The 19,598-nt window shown below is 40.7% G+C and overlaps 1 protein-coding gene across 1 annotated transcript in view; it reads left to right on the top strand.

Annotated features, from left to right (window-relative positions):
- MET (MET proto-oncogene, receptor tyrosine kinase) overlaps positions 1 to 18,789 on the top strand; it is a 117,501-nt gene extending 98,712 nt beyond the window's left edge. Inside the window, exons 17-22 of the mRNA XM_011937370.1 lie at positions 1,864 to 1,944; positions 3,247 to 3,428; positions 6,463 to 6,572; positions 7,780 to 7,945; positions 16,041 to 16,177; positions 16,273 to 18,789. Coding sequence (XP_011792760.1) covers positions 1,864 to 1,944; positions 3,247 to 3,428; positions 6,463 to 6,572; positions 7,780 to 7,945; positions 16,041 to 16,177; positions 16,273 to 16,483 — 887 coding nt within the window. The 3' untranslated portion in view covers positions 16,484 to 18,789. The remainder of the gene's footprint in view (positions 1 to 1,863; positions 1,945 to 3,246; positions 3,429 to 6,462; positions 6,573 to 7,779; positions 7,946 to 16,040; positions 16,178 to 16,272) is intronic.
- The last annotated feature ends 809 nt before the right edge of the window (positions 18,790 to 19,598 follow it).

Below are 19,598 nucleotides of genomic sequence, written 5' to 3' on the forward strand. Positions count from 1 at the left end.
TAACCAGCCATGGTGGTGGATGCCTTTAAGCCCAACTACTAGGGAGGCTGAGGCAAGGAGAATTGCTTGAACCTGGGAGGCGGAAGTTGCAGTGAGCCAAGATTGTGCCACAGCACTCCAGCCCGGGCGACGGAGCGAGACTCTGTCTCAAAAAAATAAAGAAATATAACTAACTAAATAAATAAATATCACTCCTTTGATTTTGAGTATTTTTATTCAATCTCTCTCCAGTCTTTCTTTACCCTGAGAACAGTGACAAACTCTACGAAGCCTGGTTTATAGCAGTTTGTACACTGCTGGACGGCATCAGAAGACAGAGAATTTATAGCATTCCCCAGATCTAAAGCAACATATATCATCTCTACAATGCACTCCAATTTCTTTATACAAAGATAAATGAATATTTGTAATAAGCTAACCAGAGCAGCAATAACAGCTAGCATAAACAGTATTTGTGGAAATATTTAGCAGGAAAAGAAACCAATCAAAAACCGGGAAATGAACTTCACTCTTCTTGTTTTGTTTTTTTTCTAAAAAGCTTTTACCCTTAATACTAAATGGCCTCTGATCCCTTTTATTCTATATGTGCTGCAAGAGGTTGTACAGGCATCTGCCAGTGTGATACAAGAGAAGCTGACGGCATGATTTGTCTTATATGCGCACAAGGCCCTCTCACTTCCCTGTGGTAGCATCCACACATTCTTCTGTCAAACACCCCAGGGCGTAATCCTTCCCGTGCTCCTTCTTCCCCAAGAGTGGCTTCACTGTTAACAAACATCTTTCCATTTCTCTTCAGAGCAATATATAGTTCTGTCATAGGCCTGTAAATCCCAGTAATTGCATCAATTTTAGAATGTGTGGACCCACTAATTGTGTTCTAATTCTACACATTGGAAAACTAGAACTTTTTATCATGAAAGGTACTAAAATGGCAATTTTTTTGAAGTTATAATCACTAACAGCTCTCTAAATATTAGCTACTATGTATTTATATGTTTTTCTCCAGGAGAATAGGAGCACTCAAAAGCATAGGTTTTATTTTATTCTTCTTTGTATTACTAGAGGGTAGCCTAATGCCTGACACTCACATACGAGGCACTCATGGTGTCTTGGCCAGCTGGATGAATTAATTAGTGAATGACTTACACAGCTATCAGACACTTGGCACCTCTGGGGAAAATTACTGCCACTGGATAAAAGGCTACCATTGGGAAAATTATGTGGTCAAAGCCAGAGAAAACTGGATGAAGTGAGTCAGGGTGAATTGGCTTCATTTGGGCAACTGCCTTTCAGTTTCTGCCAACCTGGATTACGTATTAATCAGTGACTAATGGGGAAATCCTTATTCTATAATACTAATCTTATTTTTAATGGTAACGTTTTTATTTCATTTCAGTTTATTAGAATATAGGGAACTTATTTTATGTGTTCTTTTAGTTCTTATTTATGTGTTTATTTTAGTTCTTCATGTGGGTTAACTTTATTTTCATATTTCAAAATACTATGTCATCCTTAAAAATACATTTGTTTGATGAGGCAGATGTTACTCACCTTTTCAGTGGTTCCACTATGGTTGAATATTTTATTAGATCAGCCTTTAATATGAATCATATCGCCTACAACTTATTCATGAATTAAATCATCACATTGCTTATATCCTTGGGTGAAAGGTGTCGCATCTACATATATATTTACAAACACACCTACACACCTACAGTGGTATTGTTAAAAGTATTTTTTAAACATACTCTTTTGCTGTATAGAAAGAAGAAGGAATGAAACGAAGCTCATAAAAGGCTTGATACATAATGATTTCATAATTAGATGTGATGCAGTACTAACCAAGTTCTTTCTTTTGCACAGGGCATTTTGGTTGTGTATATCATGGGACTTTGTTGGACAATGATGGCAAGAAAATTCACTGTGCTGTGAAATCCTTGAACAGTAAGTGGCATTTTATTTAACCATGGAGTATACTTTTGTGGTTTGCAACCTAATAAATAGCTTATAATAAAATGTTGATTTACATTTTCCCCTTGTGGAAAAATCAGCTACCACTGAAATTATGGGCCTAATCCTGAAAATTTGTTTTGTTCTAGACTTTCATTGAACTGTTTCCTCTGAAATGATCCCTCAGAGCCCTCATTAATAAGGGGGTAAGAGAAATGAGGTTCTTGGATGAACTGGGTATCATTTAACTATAACTATGTTTGGCTTATAATATTTGTTTTGCAAGTGACATTTATGGAAACTATTGGAAGCATGTTGGCACATACAGTAGTAATGACTCATTTTACCCAGAGGCGTTACTATAATTATTTTTTAACCACAACTTCCATTAAAAAGATAAAAAATGAAATCAGACAAACAGGAGAAAACGACGCTGGCCAAAAATTGAAAAATCATAAGTATGATAATACCTCATTTATCCACATTTTTGGAGAATGAGGCATTCCACATACATGAACTTTCTAAATAAATGAAACTTACCCCTTTTTAGTGCTGGAACATTACTTAAAATTTTAGCTGTTATTGAGAAAATCTTTTTAAGATGAAATGCATGCTCTGTTTAAGGGAATGCTTCCAAATACAAACTAAGTCTTTATTGGTGACCCCAAACCATAATTACAGCCATAAATTACTATATTACACAAACAGTGTACTCCACATACGTAGTGTCCCTGGCTCTGCCTGCGTTGACAGATCTCACATGCTTGCGTTTTCTACTCCCATTTCTCATTTTCTGCTTCCAAATTGCAGCAGCCTGAAAAATGGTAACCAGCTCTACTACAAACTTTATATGGGACTTAACGAGCTTTAAGTGCACAAATGAAAGGTTTTCCTGCAAGGTGCTTTACTGCCACAACTATTTCAGTCTTTTAAAATTACAAATTGACATGCTAAATAGTGTTCTACATGGTTAACTTTGTTGGAAGTCTGACCATGAGGGAAATAAAGGTACAGTCTTTATGAAACCTAAGTACAAACTTTGCACTAAGTTTATAGGAGGCAATCTGGTGGCTGACTGGACTCTATCTTGCAAAAGTGGGTGTAGGTGACTGGAAGGCATAGTGCAGAGTGGCATCATTCACTCAGATGTGTTGTAAAAAGAACACTCTGCAGTCAAACCCTCAGGACAAGATGCTAACTGTATGACTTTCCATTTCATTGCTCTTCCTATCTAAATTTGACGAAGTATTCACTGTTCCATCATGAAGTTAATGTCTCCACCACTGGATTTCTTAGGAATCACTGACATAGGAGAAGTTTCCCAGTTTCTGACCGAGGGAATCATCATGAAAGATTTTAGTCATCCCAATGTCCTCTCGCTCCTGGGAATCTGCCTGCGAAGTGAAGGGTCTCCACTGGTGGTCCTACCATACATGAAACATGGAGATCTTCGAAATTTCATTCGAAATGAGACTCATGTAAGTGGACTGCCAAGCTTACTGACTGGCAAACTAGCTGTAAGCCAGCCATCCCTTCAAAATAGGCCTGCTCTGAGTCTTTAAAAAGCTAGTAGCCAAAGATGCGCATTTAAAATGTTAGCATCATTCAAATGTACCTCAAAGTCTTCTATCCTGGTGGGAAATAGTGACACCGGAAGGGTTTCCTGGACCGGTGATTCTCACTTGCTCTGCAAGCAACCTTGTTCTACCTTCCCCTGATGGGGACGTTTAGTCATCTTTGCATGTCTACTGTGTGCCAGAAACACTGTGTGCCAGAAACTGTGCACAGCACAGGAGAAGTGGAAGCTGAGCAAGCCTCAGCCCATATGGAATGTTAACTCTAGAAGGCACCTGAAAAACTAACTCCAGGTGCGTCCCTTGCTGTTCCTCGCCCTTGCCATCCACTCTCATACCTCAGGTGCTCTTTGCACTTGTGCTCCCTCGGCCTGGAACACTCTCCCCTCAAATAGCCACATATCTCACTTCCTCATCTTCTTCAGCTCTTGGCCATAATGTCATCTTCAACATAAGCCTTCCCTAATCTGTTTAAAACTTGCAAATGACCACCCACCCTCATGGCTACAGAATCCTCTTCCCTGCTGTATTTTCCCCCGTCACACTTACCGTCATCTGATACACAAGGCCTAAGCTGTTCAATACTATGGCCATGAGCCACACGTAAAAGGAGGCGAGTTTGCACTGAAGTGTGATGTATGGTGTAGAATACATCCCAGATTCTGAATACTTAGTATAAAAAAAAGGTGAAATACCTCACTAGTAGTTGTTTATACTGATTACATGCTGAAATATTTTGGGTTTTGGGGGTTGAAATATATATTGTGAAAATTAATTTCACCTGTTTCTTTTTATTTTTGAGTATGGCTACTAGAAAATTTTAAATTACTTGTGTGACTTGCTTTATATTTCTATTGAATAGCACTGTAGTAGATAATAAACAAATAAACAATAGCCATATAGATGTATATATAAGCATATATATGTACACACAGCCTCATCCCATTAGAGTGGAAGCTCATGAGGGTAGGATTTTTGTGTATTTTGTTCACTGCTATGGCTCCAACACCTGCAACAGTGTTTAGCACATAGACTCTCAGTAAACAGTTATTGAACGAATCAGCTAAGGGTTACAAAACAAGGTTCTTAGGTTCTTGCAAGTGGTAGATTCTTCTCATGACATTTATGCCAGGACTTAAAAGTCACCAGGCCGGGACAAGGGAGGGTGGGAAGAAGAATCTCAAGAACTGAATTCGTAGATGGCCTCAGGCTCTGTCTTTGTTCCTGCTCTCCAAGTCTCTGTGGGAGATAATGAAGTTGATCAAAAGCAACTTTATAAATATGGGGTCAAATTATCAGAGAAAATAAGCTCTAGGAGAGTAATGAGATACTACTCAGCCAAAAGAATAAAACATTCCCTGGTAGTGAACTTTTGCAGATAAGGCGAATTGACCTTACAAAGCACACAGCTGCCCTGACAGACCCCACTTTCCGGCTTCAACTTTTGTTATTACCCTGATGGATTAATGTGGCTGGAGGTACTACCTTCTCTAGGGTACTGTTACCCCAGGATTAAAGTGTGATAGAGATTTCTTGTTATCCAGAACAGAATAGTGCCATGGCCTTTTTTAATCCAAGGAGTTGATACTGAGAACAACCACAAACCCAGATGTGCCTTAAAGAGAAACCTAAAACCAGGAACTGGCCTTTCTCTATGCTGTGTGCATTGAGGGGGGCCACAGCCCTTTTGCAGGGTTCCCACTGACTACATCTTGCACTGACAAACTCCTCAATGACTGTTGAAGGAGAATACCCCGTTCCTGACTGCCAGCCAGTGACATCACCAGACTTACAGCTGAGTGGTTTGGGTTGATTTCTTTCTGAGCCTCCTCTATTCACAGCGTGTTTCTGATGTTCTGACATCTTGGGCCTTACTGACCCTGGAGGAACTGTCCCTCCCAGGGCTAGCTAATTCCTACAAATAGTAAACAACTTGCCTTCAAAGCATACCTGCCTTGTGCAAACCAACCAATCCAGAGCCCTTACCTAACCTCTTCCTTTATCAGGCTCTTACACTTTGGGCCACTATCCACCTGCCCTAATCACCCCAGGGCCCAGTTCCAGACAACTAGAACTATTTTCGGAGCCTGCTGAAATACTCCAGATTGGCCAGCTCCAAACCTGCTTACCCTGCCTTACCAGTTTCTTCCCAGGGAAACCACAATGAAGGCTCTTGCTCATGTTTTTCCCCTCACTCTCCCTGCCTCCAGACCCCAGGGCTTCCCCCATGTGACCCTGCATGACAGGGTGTTCCCCCTCCTCAAGCAAACTGTGAGTAGTAAACTATCTTTTCAATGGCATTGGTCTCCTGTTCTGTTGGCCTCATCATACCTGGAAAATAATGAAACCACATTTTAAAACAACTCCATTTTCCCATCTGGAAAATGGAGCCTATAACACCTGCCTGACAGAAGTGTAGAAGTACCTGTAATTTGTGAAAACAACTAGCCTGGTGTTTTGCATACAATAAATACTTAACAAATGGTTGATCTGTCAATGGGGCACACTTTTCGTTGTTGTTGTTTTGTTTTTTGGTTTTGGAGACAGGGTCTCTGTTGCCCAGGCTGGAGTGCAGTGGCACAGTCATAGTGCACCACAGTATCCAACACCTGGGCTCAAGTGATCCTCCCTCCTCAGGCTCCTAAGCAGCTGGGACTACACATGCACACCACCACACCAGGCTAATTTTTTTGTGGATGGTGGATGGGAGTAAAGACAGGATCTCACTGTGTAGCCAAGGCTGATCTCAAAATCCTGGCCTCAAGCCATCCTCTCACCTTGGCCTCTGGAAGTTCTAGAATTACAGGCTTGAGACACCAAGCCCAAACTAATTTTTGAGACAAAATAATTTTTTATAAATAAACATTTCAGAATTCTAAGATCAAAATTAGAGCAGTAGATGCTTAGTTTATGCTTTTCTAACTCTCTTTGATTGCAGAATCCAACTGTAAAAGATCTTATTGGCTTTGGTCTTCAAGTAGCCAAAGGCATGAAATATCTTGCAAGCAAAAAGTTTGTCCACAGAGACTTGGCTGCAAGAAACTGTATGTAAGTATTAGAATCTCTGTGCCCACAGTCCAAATTAAGTGACAAGGAGGAATCTGTTTCCCACTGTTCAATGCTACTTAGGCTGTTTTCTCTTCTCATGCAAAAGTCCTTTATTTCTGTTACAATTTTAAATCGATGTGTAAGCCCTGGGGATGTGGGTGGGACTTTCAGACTTTATCCAACAGAGAATTTAAAAGGATTCTCCATAGGGGGTCTTAAACAGCTGTTGTGTACTTTTGCTTTTCTCAGCCCTTCCCTCCAGTAGCTCTCAATGTTGTGGTTTCACACTGCATTAATGTTGGGGAGGGAGAACTTGATCTTCAACATTTGACAGTGAAAAGGAGAGGGCTGGGAACACAAATACCAACATATTGCAACTTCCCAAGAGTAGATTTGAAGCCAGCCTGCAGAAGCCCTACCAAAAATGGTATTTGGGAATGAATATACAAAGAACTTTATTTGTGTCTGGCTGCCTGGCTATATAATACAACAGTCAACAGTTTGTAATTGAGTTCATGTTTTCCCTTGCATAGCACTGATTCATGACTTATGGTATGTGTGAATGAAAGAGCTGTGCTATTAATTTCCTACCTTGGTTTTGGTCAATGTAACAACATAAAAGCCAGCTTAAACAGAGGATGCATAGCTCCAGATAGCGGAAATTGATTTTTGTTGAACTTTGCTGTTTTTCTTAGATGCTTCACTGTGTATCCTGGTTCTCTATTACCTCAGTGGTGGGATGTATGAGTTTTGTGTGCTAACCTAGCTCATTTAAGAATGAAAAAGTAAACTATCAGTCCCCTGTCATGCTCTCCCATAAAACTGAATATTGCTAATAAGTTGACAAGTGAAGACTGGTGATTGCTTGGGTAGTCAATTGGCGTACTCCCTTTAGCAACCAAAGTAAACCCACGGGGAAGACAGACTTAACTACTGCAGATCTACATTAGAGCAAAAAGGACTTTCTTACGCCATACAAGTCATGATCTCTTTCCTCAGCCTGTTGAACTGGCAATGTCAACGTCAAGCATTTTTATTCAAGAATTCTGTTGTAATTTGGTGTTAGTCAATAGAGGCTAGATGAAGTATTTCCTTCAGAAGTTATGGATTTCAAATACTGAAGCCACTTGTTTAATCTGTAGATATTCAGCATCATTGTAAATTATTCTGTTTCAACCATGGGTAATAATTTTTGTCCTTTCTGTAGGCTGGATGAAAAATTCACAGTCAAGGTTGCTGATTTTGGTCTTGCCAGAGACATGTATGATAAAGAATACTATAGTGTGCACAACAAAACAGGTGCAAAGCTGCCAGTGAAGTGGATGGCTTTAGAAAGTCTGCAAACTCAAAAGTTTACCACCAAGTCAGATGTGGTAATGTATTGGTTGTCTCTGACTTTCTCCTCTTTTACTTTCATATCCAACTTTTTTTGAAATTTTATCACTACTTAATTTAAAAAGAAATTCAACATCACCAATTCCAGTTTTCTTCATATGTAAAAATGAACTTGTCTGATATGTACACATTGTATATTTTCATAAATTCACTCATTTATTCAAAAATATTTATTGAGTGGGGCAACGTATTGGCTCATTAGGAAGCCCAGAGCTGAACCAGGCATGAACCCTGTTGGCCAAGAACTTTGGCTCTGAAGGGAAGAGATGAGATGGTCAACAATGACTGTGACAGAGGTGACCTGGAATGAGCCCTGATTCTCATAGCCCCAGGCGAGCAAGAATTCCACATCAAGAAGTCTGGAAGCTGTAACTGAGGCAGTCTAGCAGTGAGGGCATGATTCCTGGCCCTAGCTAGTAAAGTGACTTCCCTTATCTGCAAAGGCCATCCTTCTTGCACAGAACCAGCCCTCAAAAGGCATGCACCTGAGTGCTGAGGCTGGGAGAAATACTCACCTGGGCGGCCAGATTCACCACATTCCCCTTCCACCCTAAGGATAAGTGGCATTTGAATTGGGTTAAAGGATAGCAGGTTTGGAATTGGGCAGCTGGGCAATGGAAATACTGATCCAGGTGTGGCAGAAGAGCAGGAAAGTATAAGCACCTGCAAAGTTCTAAGAAAACAATACTTAGTTGATTATTTGGCAAGAACAGAAAACAGAGGGAAGTTATGAGAATAAACTGAGAAAAATATACTAGGTCATAGAGTTCCTTGAAAACCAAACTAGAGAGTATGGAATTTATTCTCTGGTAATGTGGAAACAAAACTGTAATCAGACTAAACTGCAATCTTTCATCATTGTATTAGTCCATTCTCGCACTGCTATAAAGAAATACTGAGCCTGGGTAACTTATAAAAAGAGATTTAATTGGCTCACAGTTCTACAGACTCTACAGGAAGCATGGCTGGGGAGGCCTCAGGGAGCTTTTACCCACAGCAGAAGGCAAAATAGGAGCAGGCATTTTACACGGCAGGAGCAGGACCAACAGGGCTGGGGGAGGTGCCATGCATTTTTAAACAACCAGATCTCCTGAGAACTCTATCACAAGAACAGCACCAAAGGAAGAAATCTGCCCCCATGATCCAGTCACCTCCAACCACATCCCTGCCTCAGCATCGGGGATTACAATTTAACATGAGAGTTGGGTGGGAACACGGAGTCAAACCATATCATTCCGGCCTGGTTCCTCCCAAATTTCACGTCCTTCTCACATTTCAAAACACATTCATGCCTTCCCAACAGTCCCCCGAACTCTTAATTCATTCCAGCATCAGCTAAAAAGTCCAAGTCTAAAGTCTCATCTGAGACAAGGCAAGTCCCTTCTGCCTATGAGCCTGTAAAATCAAAAACAAGTTAGTTGCTTCCAAGATACAATGAGGGTACAGGCATTGGGTGAATGCTCCCATTCCAAATGGGAGAAATTGGCCAAAATATGCAAGTCCGAAACCCAGCAAGGCAGTTATTAAATCTTAAAGCTCCAAAATAATTTTTTTGACTCCATGTCTCATATCCAGGGCACACCGATGCAAGGGATGGGCTCCCAAGGCCTTGGGCAGCTCTGCCCCTGTGGCTCTGCAGGGCTCAGCCCCATGGCTGCTTTCATCAGCTGGCATTGAGTGCCTGCAGCTTTTCCAGGCATGCGGTGCAAGTTGTCAGTGGATCTGCCATTCTGGGGAATGGAAGATGGTGGCCCTCTTCTCACAGTCCCACCCGGCAATACCCCAGCACTTAGGGGAGGTCTCAGGGAACTTTTCACCCATGGCAGAAGGCAAAGGGGGAGCAGGCATCTTACATGGCAGGAGCAGGACCAACTTGGGAGAGGGGGCATCTTATATGGCAGGAACAGGACCAAGGTGGGGACAAGCTGTCACCAAGGGGGGAGGTGCCACACACTTTTAAACAACCAGATCTCCTTAAAACTTTATCGTGAGAACAGCACCAAAGGGAGAAATCTACCTCCATGATGCAGTCGCCTCCCACCAGGCCTCAGCTCCCACACTGAGGATTAAAATTCAACATGAGATTTGAATGGGGACACAAATCCAAACCATACCAATCATTCTCTAAGACGACTTGAAAGGAAAAGAATGACAGCCAGCTCTCTAGTATCTCTTCTTAAAAGGGCACGAATCCCAGCATGAAGGCCCACCCTCATGACCTTATCTAAACTGAATTACCTCTAAACGACCCCATCGTTAAACATTGTCACACTGTGGCTTAGAACTTCAACATATGAATTTCCGGGGAACACAATTCAGTCCATAGCAGGGGTCAAGGCTGGGAATATGCTTTTGAGAGTCCAAAAGCAATTATTCAATAGAACCTACGTATACAAAGTGAAAGAGAAAAGCAGTGAGGTAAGGGACCCAGGAGCAGAGACCACCGTCAAAGTCAGAGGAAGAGAAATTTTCAAGGAGAAATCGGATGCTCAACAGAGCCAACTGCTACTCAGTACACCAGAAGTGTCTTGGAAGCTGAGTAACTTGAGTGCTTTGGCAGTCTAGAGTGTGCTGAGGAGCCCAGGTGTTGAACGGACTGGAGCGTACACTTATTCTATTCACATGTTGTAAGTTGGAGGACTGTGATGTCTGGAGGTAGAGAAACATTTGATGTTTCAGTCCTTGAGGATAACAACTCAAAAAGGAAAATGTGCAAACAAGGTAGTCAGAAAATAATGTTCATGGGGGACATGCACTTGAAGAGAAAGGGTTGGTAGCTTTTGAGAGATGATGGGATAGAGATCTGAGTGTGACACGGGAAGCAAGAAGTCATCTCATCCACCTCTCTGTGAATCAGCAAGAGGGAAAGGTGTGGCCCCTATTGACAAGAGTTTCAAAGAAATTGTGGCTTCAAGTGAAAGCTGAGTTTCAGGTCCTGTGAGGAGGTAGGGGAACTATTAGAGAATAAGTCGAGGTGACTGGGGGTTTGTTTTCAATAAGTAAGTAGGTCACAGGTCATGATGGAGGACCAGGATTTCAGCATGCATGAGACTGATAGGAGAAAGTGATAGTGCAGGGTAGAGCTTAATGCCTGGGATTTTGATCCTGAAAGATTCTGAAAGAGGTGAAAGAAGTGGATGTTAGAGAGGGAGACTGGGGACATGTTAGTGACAGTGGCAGGTAAAGGCAAAAGATAGGGAGAATTAACCCATCCTCCAAGAACATGCTGTTCATTCAGACTTGAGTGTTAGTCTGCCATTAAGAGCCCGAGCCAACTCTTACAACTCAATAAGACTGTCTTAGTCTGTTTTGTGCTGCTATAACACAACACCACAAATTGGGTGATTTATAATGAACAGAAATGTATTTGGCTCACAGTTCTGGAGGCCAGGAAGTCTAAGATCAAGGGGGCACATCTACTGAGAGTCTTCTTGCTGTGTCATAACATGGTGAAAGGCATCACACAGGTGTGAGAGAGTGCAAGAGAGAGCAAGAGGTGACCAGACTCTCTATTATAATAAACCCCCTTCCACAATAATGAAGTAACTCCCAAGATAATGACAATCCACTCATGAGAGTAGAGCCTCATGACCTAATTCCCTCTTAAAGGTCCCTCCTCTGAACACTGTTGCATTGGGAGGGGATTAAGTGTCCAACACATGAACTTTGGGGCACACATTCAAACCATAGCGAGGGCAAAATTACTCAGTTTTTTTAAGTAAGCAAAAGATTTGAATAGACATTTTACCAAAGAGATGTATGAATAGCTAGCTAATGAGCACATGAAATGAAACATATGCCCACATAAAGATTTGTACATGAATGATCACAGTAGTTCTCTTCATAATAGCCAAAAAACAGAAGCAATCTTAATGTCCAACTGATGAATGGATAAACAAAATGTGTTGTGTCCATACAGTGGACTAAACCATTCATCAACATAAAGGAATTACTGATGCCTACTACAGTATGATAAACCTCAGAAACACTATGTTAAGTGAAAAAAGGCAGACAAAAAAATTACATGTTGAATGGTTCCATTTATATGAAATTTCTAGAAAGAGGCAGAACTATAGAGTCAGAAAACAAAGCAGTGGTTGCTTGGGGCCAAGAGAAGGAGTGAAGATAAACCACAAATGGGCATGAGGGAATTTTCTGGAATGTTGAGATGACCTAAAACTGGACTGTGATGATATGATAGCTGCACATCTATATAAATTTACTAAACATCATTTAATCACTTTAATTTACTAAACATCACCAATCACTTAAAATTGGTGAATTTTATGATCTATAAATTACACCTCAAAAAAGCTGATTTATAAAAAAGAATCTGATGAAATTTTGGATGTTTAGGGCAAGTGTTGGGATTCTAAGCTTCTTGACAGCCACATACACACAACAATACCACCACCTCCCCAACAAACACACACAGACAGCAAGAGGCCAAGGCTTCCCCCATAGCCACAGTCACTCAGATACTTGACTGGAAATTTACATAGGTTTCTGTACATAGGATGGTGCTATTTCTCTCTCACTGTCATCAAAAGACACTATGGTGTGCTACATAAAAGCTGAAGCTGAATAATCTGTACGTAATGCTGCTGCTTTGGGAAATGGTTGCTGACTGCGTGGATAAATTTGCACAGTGTTTTACTTCCAGGACAGCACAATCTTGAATGTTGACGTGGAACATTTCCAGAAGCATGTAATGAGCTGTGTGTATGTTGAAACCTATGACCAAAACTTGCCTGCTTGTAGATTGGGTTTTCTTTCTAGAAAATGCCAAAATGGAGTTTGGCTAAAGTCTGAATACTCTTTAAGTCCATTCAAACAAAATCGGAGTGTCACTACACTTGAAATCACTCACACCCTCCTCTGATCCCTTTTGCAATGGGTGTTGCAATTGTATTACACATTGTTTCACACTTAATACAAGTTCTTCCATTAAACTGTGCGTTGACTTCCTTGTTCTCAGATCTTATCTGCCTCATCATTCTGAAGCATTTAACATTATCGTAATGCTCATTTTTCTTGAAATTTCCTCTTCCTTTGGTTTCTGGAACACTGAACCTTCTGGTGTTCCTCCTGCTTCTAGGTTGTTTTCTTTATCGTCAATGGCTTCTCTTCCTTCTCTCAGATGTAGCTGTCTCCCTGGATTTTTGTCATTAGGGGTCATCCTCCACCAACAATTGGAACCATTCCCATCAATAACCACCTTTGATTCTCTCTACCTGGATGTCATCATCAATGTCACAAATTTACCACATTCAAAATCAAATTCTTTCCTGCCAAACCCTCAATTTCTCACCTCCTGGCTTCGATTAACGGCATCACCATTGTGTAATCTACCCACTCATCATTCTTTTTAATGTTCAGTTCTTCAAGTTTTGACAAGTGCATGCAGTTGTGTAACCACCACTCCAACGATCAGGACATAGAATGGTTTCATCATCCAGAAAATTCCCTTATGCTCCTTTGTAGTCAACCTCTACCCTAACCCCAGGACCTGGAAATCAGAAAATCAGATTTATTTTCTGTCTCTAGAGTTTTACTTTTTCTAAAATGTCATATAAATGGAATCATGCAGTCAGTAGTCTTATGAGTCTGTCTCCTTTTACTTCACATATTACATTTGAAAGCCATCCATGTTGTTGTATCAGTAGTAGCAATGTATCAGTAATTCATCCCTCTTTTATTGTCGCAAAAAAATACATAAAATTTACCATCTGAACCATTTTTATTTTATTTTAAGTTCCAGGGTGCATGTGCAAGATGTGCAGATCTGTTACATAGGCAAATGTGTGCCATGGTGGTTTCCTGCACCTATCAACCCATCCCTTAGGTATTAAGCTTGGCATGCATCAGTGCTGGGATTACAGATGTGAACCACCTTGTTCTGCCCTGTCTAACTCACTTTGAACATTTAAAAACCTCCACAGCACAGACTCATTTCAATCTTATGGGTTCCTAATCTCTTCCCCTATTCCAACATGTCAAGCAACATGAACTATTATACTTATGGTTTAATAAGAACACATACGCAGCCAGGCGTGGTGGCTCATGCCTGTAATCCTAGCACTTTGGGAGGCAGAGGAGGGTGGATCACCTGAGGTCAGGAGTTCGAGACCAGCCTGGCCAATATGGCAAAACCCCTTCTCTACTAAAAATACAAAAATTAGCCGGGCATGGTGGTGGGCTCCTATAATCCTAGCTACTCAGGAGGCTGAGGCAGGAGAATCACTTGAACCCAGGAGGAAGAGGTTGCAGTGCGCCAAGATTGCGCCACTTCACTCCAGCCTGGGCAAAAGAGCAAAACTCCATCTCAAAAAAAAAAAAAAAAAGAAAAGAAAGAACACATGTGCACTCTTACTCCTGGCCCCACCCCTCCACCCAAAACTGTCTCTCTGCCCTCATATTACCTGCACCTATAAAACAAAGTCTCCCTGTTCCTCAAGACCCACCTTACTGTCACTCTCTTCCTGCAGCCTTTCTCAGTACCCTACTATTATCTCTTTGACTTTTGGCAACCTTTGTACCTCTTTGATGTTACTGCTCTATATTACAGCTATTATCTTATTGTCCTGTGTGACAGTTACCTGCACAATTCTCTTAACCTTGTTCATTCAGCCCTGGGACCTGTCTAGTAACGTGAACAGTACCCTACTCGTATGTGATCAAGGGTCAATTGATACTTGTTAAATTGATTTTAAATATTAGTGCATATTCTGGGACTTGAAAGTTAACACGATGATGTTGTCAGAAGTGATTGCTAAGATTGTCAGGCTTTGAAAACTTCTGTTTTGCAAAGCTGAATTAGACAGCAAAGTCCTGTAGCTCCCTTCTGGCAAGGGGTTTGAGTTTTCTGTTGAGATCAAGGCAGTCAGCAGCCTTCAAGGGTTCTTGCACTTGGGCAAAGAAGTCATTAATGGAAATTCATATCAGCAATTACAGTATCTACCTCATTTCTTTCTTTCAGTCGCAGTGTTCAAAGGCAGGCTTTATTCTCCTTCTTGCTGGGTACTACAAGCTACACTTGCCTCTCGGTTTTATGTCTTCCTACTCCAGCTGTCTGGTGTGGATTTTCCTTCTGCTCCAAGCTTCCTTCATTTCTTCCTCCTTATGCTTCCTACTCTTAGAGTGGCCTGGAAGTGTTGCTGGGCAACAACTGTCCCCCAGGTCCTCTCCACAGGGGCAGCCTCAGGCCATGCTGACTCTCCTAGTGTCATTCTTGCGTGGGCACATGTCCGGGGGAGATAATATGTATGACCTGGTGTATCCTGAGTACAGTGTTTTAAATCAAGAAATTGCATGTTTAGTGAAGTTCCGTAGACCAAACAAGACCTAAGGGTCAGGAACTCTTAAATGTTTATCCCATTGTGGATTCAGATGTATTGGGGAATTTTAGCAAGTCATTTAACCTCTCCGTGTCCCTGTGATCTTCCTATATAGTACTGATATGGCTATTTTACAAGATTTAACATTTAACATTTTCATGTGACAGTTTTATTGAAATTAATTTTCAGTAGAGAGACTTGTTGCCTTGCAGTTTTATTATTTCTGATTTTTAATATGGATTTTTACTTATGCAGATTTAGATCTTCCCTTTTAATATTAACCTTTCAATGTGGTTACATTTCTTAAAGAGTACTTACGTTTATTTTGAAACCACACAAATTTAAATTTTGGGAGGCTTTCTTCTTTTTTTACAAGTAATGTACAATCATAGCGAAGCTATCGGAAAAGAAAAGGATAGAAACATGTTAATGCTTTGAAACTGCAGGAGAGAATTTGGAAGAGGTATTCTGCTAACTACAGATGGAATTTTCATTATCGTGTGGACTTCAGATATTCTTTTTGAAAACTTTACATTTATTTATAATCTAAACCTTACCTGTTTAAACAAGTCATGAAATGTATAGCTTAATAATTGCCTTTAAGAAAACTGTTGCCCAAAACAGAAACCATATTGAGTATGTAAAGCCAAGTTTAGTTACCAAGACCTCCTGATTTCCTTTCGTATTTCTATGGTCACATCTCTCACCTGGACTGTCCTGTTTCTTGTTTTACTAGTGGTCCTTTGGCGTACTCCTCTGGGAGCTCATGACAAGAGGAGCCCCACCCTATCCTGACGTGAACACCTTTGATATAACTGTTTACTTGTTGCAAGGGAGAAGGCTCCTACAACCCGAATACTGCCCAGACCCCTTGTAAGTAGTCTTTCTGTACCTCTTACATTCTTTCCTTTTACAGAAATGCCTGCCTTCAAAGGGTCTCTTACAGCATTTCTTTCTTTTTGAAACAGATATGAAGTAATGCTAAAATGCTGGCACCCTAAAGCCGAAATGCGCCCGTCCTTTTCTGAACTGGTGTCCCGGATATCTGCGATCTTCTCTACTTTCATTGGGGAGCACTATGTCCATGTAAACGCTACTTATGTGAACGTAAAATGTGTCGCTCCATATCCTTCTCTGCTGTCATCAGAAGATAACGCTGATGACGAGGTGGACACATGACCAGCCTCCTTCTGGGAGACATCATAGCGCTAGCAATATGTCAAAGCAACAGTCCACACTTTGTCCAATGGTTTCTTCACTGCCTGACCTTTAAAAGGCCATCGATATTCTTTGCTCTTGCCAAAAGTGCACTATTATAGGACTTGTATTGTTATTTAAATTACTGGATTCTAAGGAATTTCTTATCTGACAGAGCATCAGAACCAGAGGCTTGGTCCCACAGGCCACGGACCAACGGCCCGCAGCCGTGACAACACTCCTGTCATATTGGAGTCCCAAAACTTGAATTCTGGGTTGAATTCTTTAAAAATCAGGTGCCACTTGACTTCATATGGGAATCTGAAGCAGTGAATTTTGAGGGCTTCTTGATCACAGAAAACTCAGAAGAGATAGTAATGTTCAGGACAGGTGTGGCAGCCCCAGAATAGGCCACTCATTTAGAATTCTAGTGTTTCAAAAAACTTTTGTGTGTTGTATGGTCAATAACATTTTTCATTACTGATGGTGTCATTCGCCCATTAAATAAACATTCCCTTTTAAATTTTTGTTTGTTTGTTTTTTGAGACAAGGTCTCGCTCTGTTGCTGGGACTGGAGTGCAGTGGCGTGATCACAGCACACTGCAACCTCCACCTCCCAGGCTCAAGCCTCCCAAATAGCTGGGACTACAGGCACACACCACCATCCCTGGCTAATATTTGTATTTTTTGTAGAGACGGGGTTTTGGCATGTTGCCAAGGCTGGTTTCAAACTCCTGGACTCAAGAAATCCACCCACCTCAGCCTCCCAAAGTGCTAGGATTACAGGCATGAGCCACTGCACCCAGCCCTTTTAAATTTTTGTATAGACATTCCTTTGGTTGGAAGAATATTTATAGGCAACACAGTCAAAGTTTCAAAATAGCATCACACAAAATGTGCTTATAAATGTACAGGATGTATTGTACATAGATGACATTAAGAAGATTTGTGTGAAATAATTTAGTCATCATGAAATATTTAGTTGTCATATAAAAACCCACTGTTTGAGAATGATGCTACTCTGATCTAATGAATGTGAACATGTAGATGTTTTGTGTGTATTTTTTTAAATGATGACTCAAAATAAGACAAGTAATTTGTTGATAAATATTTTTAAAGGTAAGTCAGCATGTTTGTAAAGCAGGATACATCTTATTAAAAAGTTCATTGGTTCCAATCACAGCTCATAGGTAGAGCAAAGAAAGGGTGGATAGATTGAAAAGATTAGCCTCTGTCTCGGTGTCAGCTTCCCACCACACAAGCAATTGGAAACAAAACTTTTGGGGAGTTTTACTTTGCATTAAGGTGTGTTTTGTGTTAAGCAAAACATACTTTAGAAACAAACAATGAAAAAGGCAATTGAAAATCCCAGCTATTTCACCTGGATGGAATAGCCACCCTGAGCAGGACTCTGTGATGTTTCATTCTGTGGAATTTTGTGCTTACTACTGTATAGTGCATGTGGTGTATGTAGGTTACTCTTACTGGTTTTGTCGATGTAAACATTTAAAGTGTTATATTTTTATAAAAATGTTTATTTTTAATGACATGAGAAAAATTTTGTTAGGCCACAAAAACACTGCACTGTGAATATTTGCGAAAAGGTATGTCAGACTGGGATTAATGACAGCATGATTTTCAATGACTGTAAATTGCGATAAGGAAATGTACTGATTGCCAATACACCCCACCCTCATTACATCACCAGGACTTGAAGCCAAGGGTTAACCCAGCAAGCTACAAAGAGGGTGTGTCACACTGAAACTCAATGGTTGAGTTTGGCTGTTGTTGCAGGAAAGTGATTATAACTAAAAGCTCTCTGATAACGCGGAGACTTACCAGAAGACACAAGGAATCGTACTGAAGAGCTATTACAATCCAAATATTGCCATTTCATAAATCTAACAAGTAATACCAATTCACAGAGTATTGTAAATGGTGGATGACAAAAGAAAATCTGCTCTGTGGAAAGAAAGAACTATCTCTACCAGGGGCAAAAGAATGAACACATCAAGAACAGAAAGAACTCGGGGAAACATCCCATCAACAGGACTACCCACTTGTATATACATTCTTGAGAACACTGCAATGTGAAAATCATGTTTGCTATTTATAAACTTGTCCTTAGATTAATGTGTCTGGACAGATTGTGGGAGTAAGTGATTCTTCTAAGAATTAGATACTTGTCACTGCCTATACCTGCAGCTGAACTGAATGGTACTTTGTATGTTAATAGTTCTTGTTCTGATAAATCATGCAATTAAAATAAAGTGATGCAACATCTTGTATACTGATAGTTGGTTATTGCCAGTCATGCTTGATTACCTACATTTGCATAATGATAGAGGAAGCCTAAGATTGATTTCACCTGGCTGCATGGAGCTCATCCACATAGGAGAGCCTTAGTCAAGTGAATGCTGAGGAAGTAGTAAAACAACATGCATCCCCGAATCTCAGGAAGTCTCTGTCTTTCCAAGGGTTTGGTCTAAGTTGCTGATTACCTGCATTTTTCTGATGATCTTTCAACTGCTAGAGCATCTGGTTCCTGTTTTATCATGGTGCTCTTCTCCAGCAAGGTGTGTCCTGGAGCAGCAGCCCCACCGTTGGCACACAGATACCTTGGTTCCGGTTGGAGAGAGAGGCCTTCTTGCCCCATCAAAACTACTCTTTATCTACACAGGTGCCCACCCTTTCACCCCCAGTTACCAGAGAAATTACCTTCAGGTTATCTCCATGTATATTCTTGTAATGGTAAGGGAATTCAAAGGTGATAACCTCAGCTATCTAAGAATTGTGTGACACTTGGGGGAAATCTAATTTTTAAAAAACCCAATTTAAAAGAATGCTTACAAAATACAGTGGAGACTGATTCTTTACTGGGAGATAATTCAATCCCTGCTCGTGGCCAAACTCTCTCCTACTCAAAAGATGCATTTCCACAGGAAGTTCAATCCAACTCTCTCCCGTAAGGACAAGAACCTGTCACCTTTACATCTCTAGAATCCAGCACTTAGTAGATTCTCAAATAATTGCTGAACTGAAACAGCATTTTCTTATTCCCCATCACTTTATTTGTTTATTTATTTATTTATTTATT

The sequence above is a fragment of the Colobus angolensis genome, unplaced genomic scaffold (assembly GCF_000951035.1).
Source record: "Colobus angolensis palliatus isolate OR3802 unplaced genomic scaffold, Cang.pa_1.0 Scaffold163, whole genome shotgun sequence".
Classification (NCBI taxonomy): Eukaryota; Metazoa; Chordata; class Mammalia; order Primates; family Cercopithecidae; genus Colobus; species Colobus angolensis.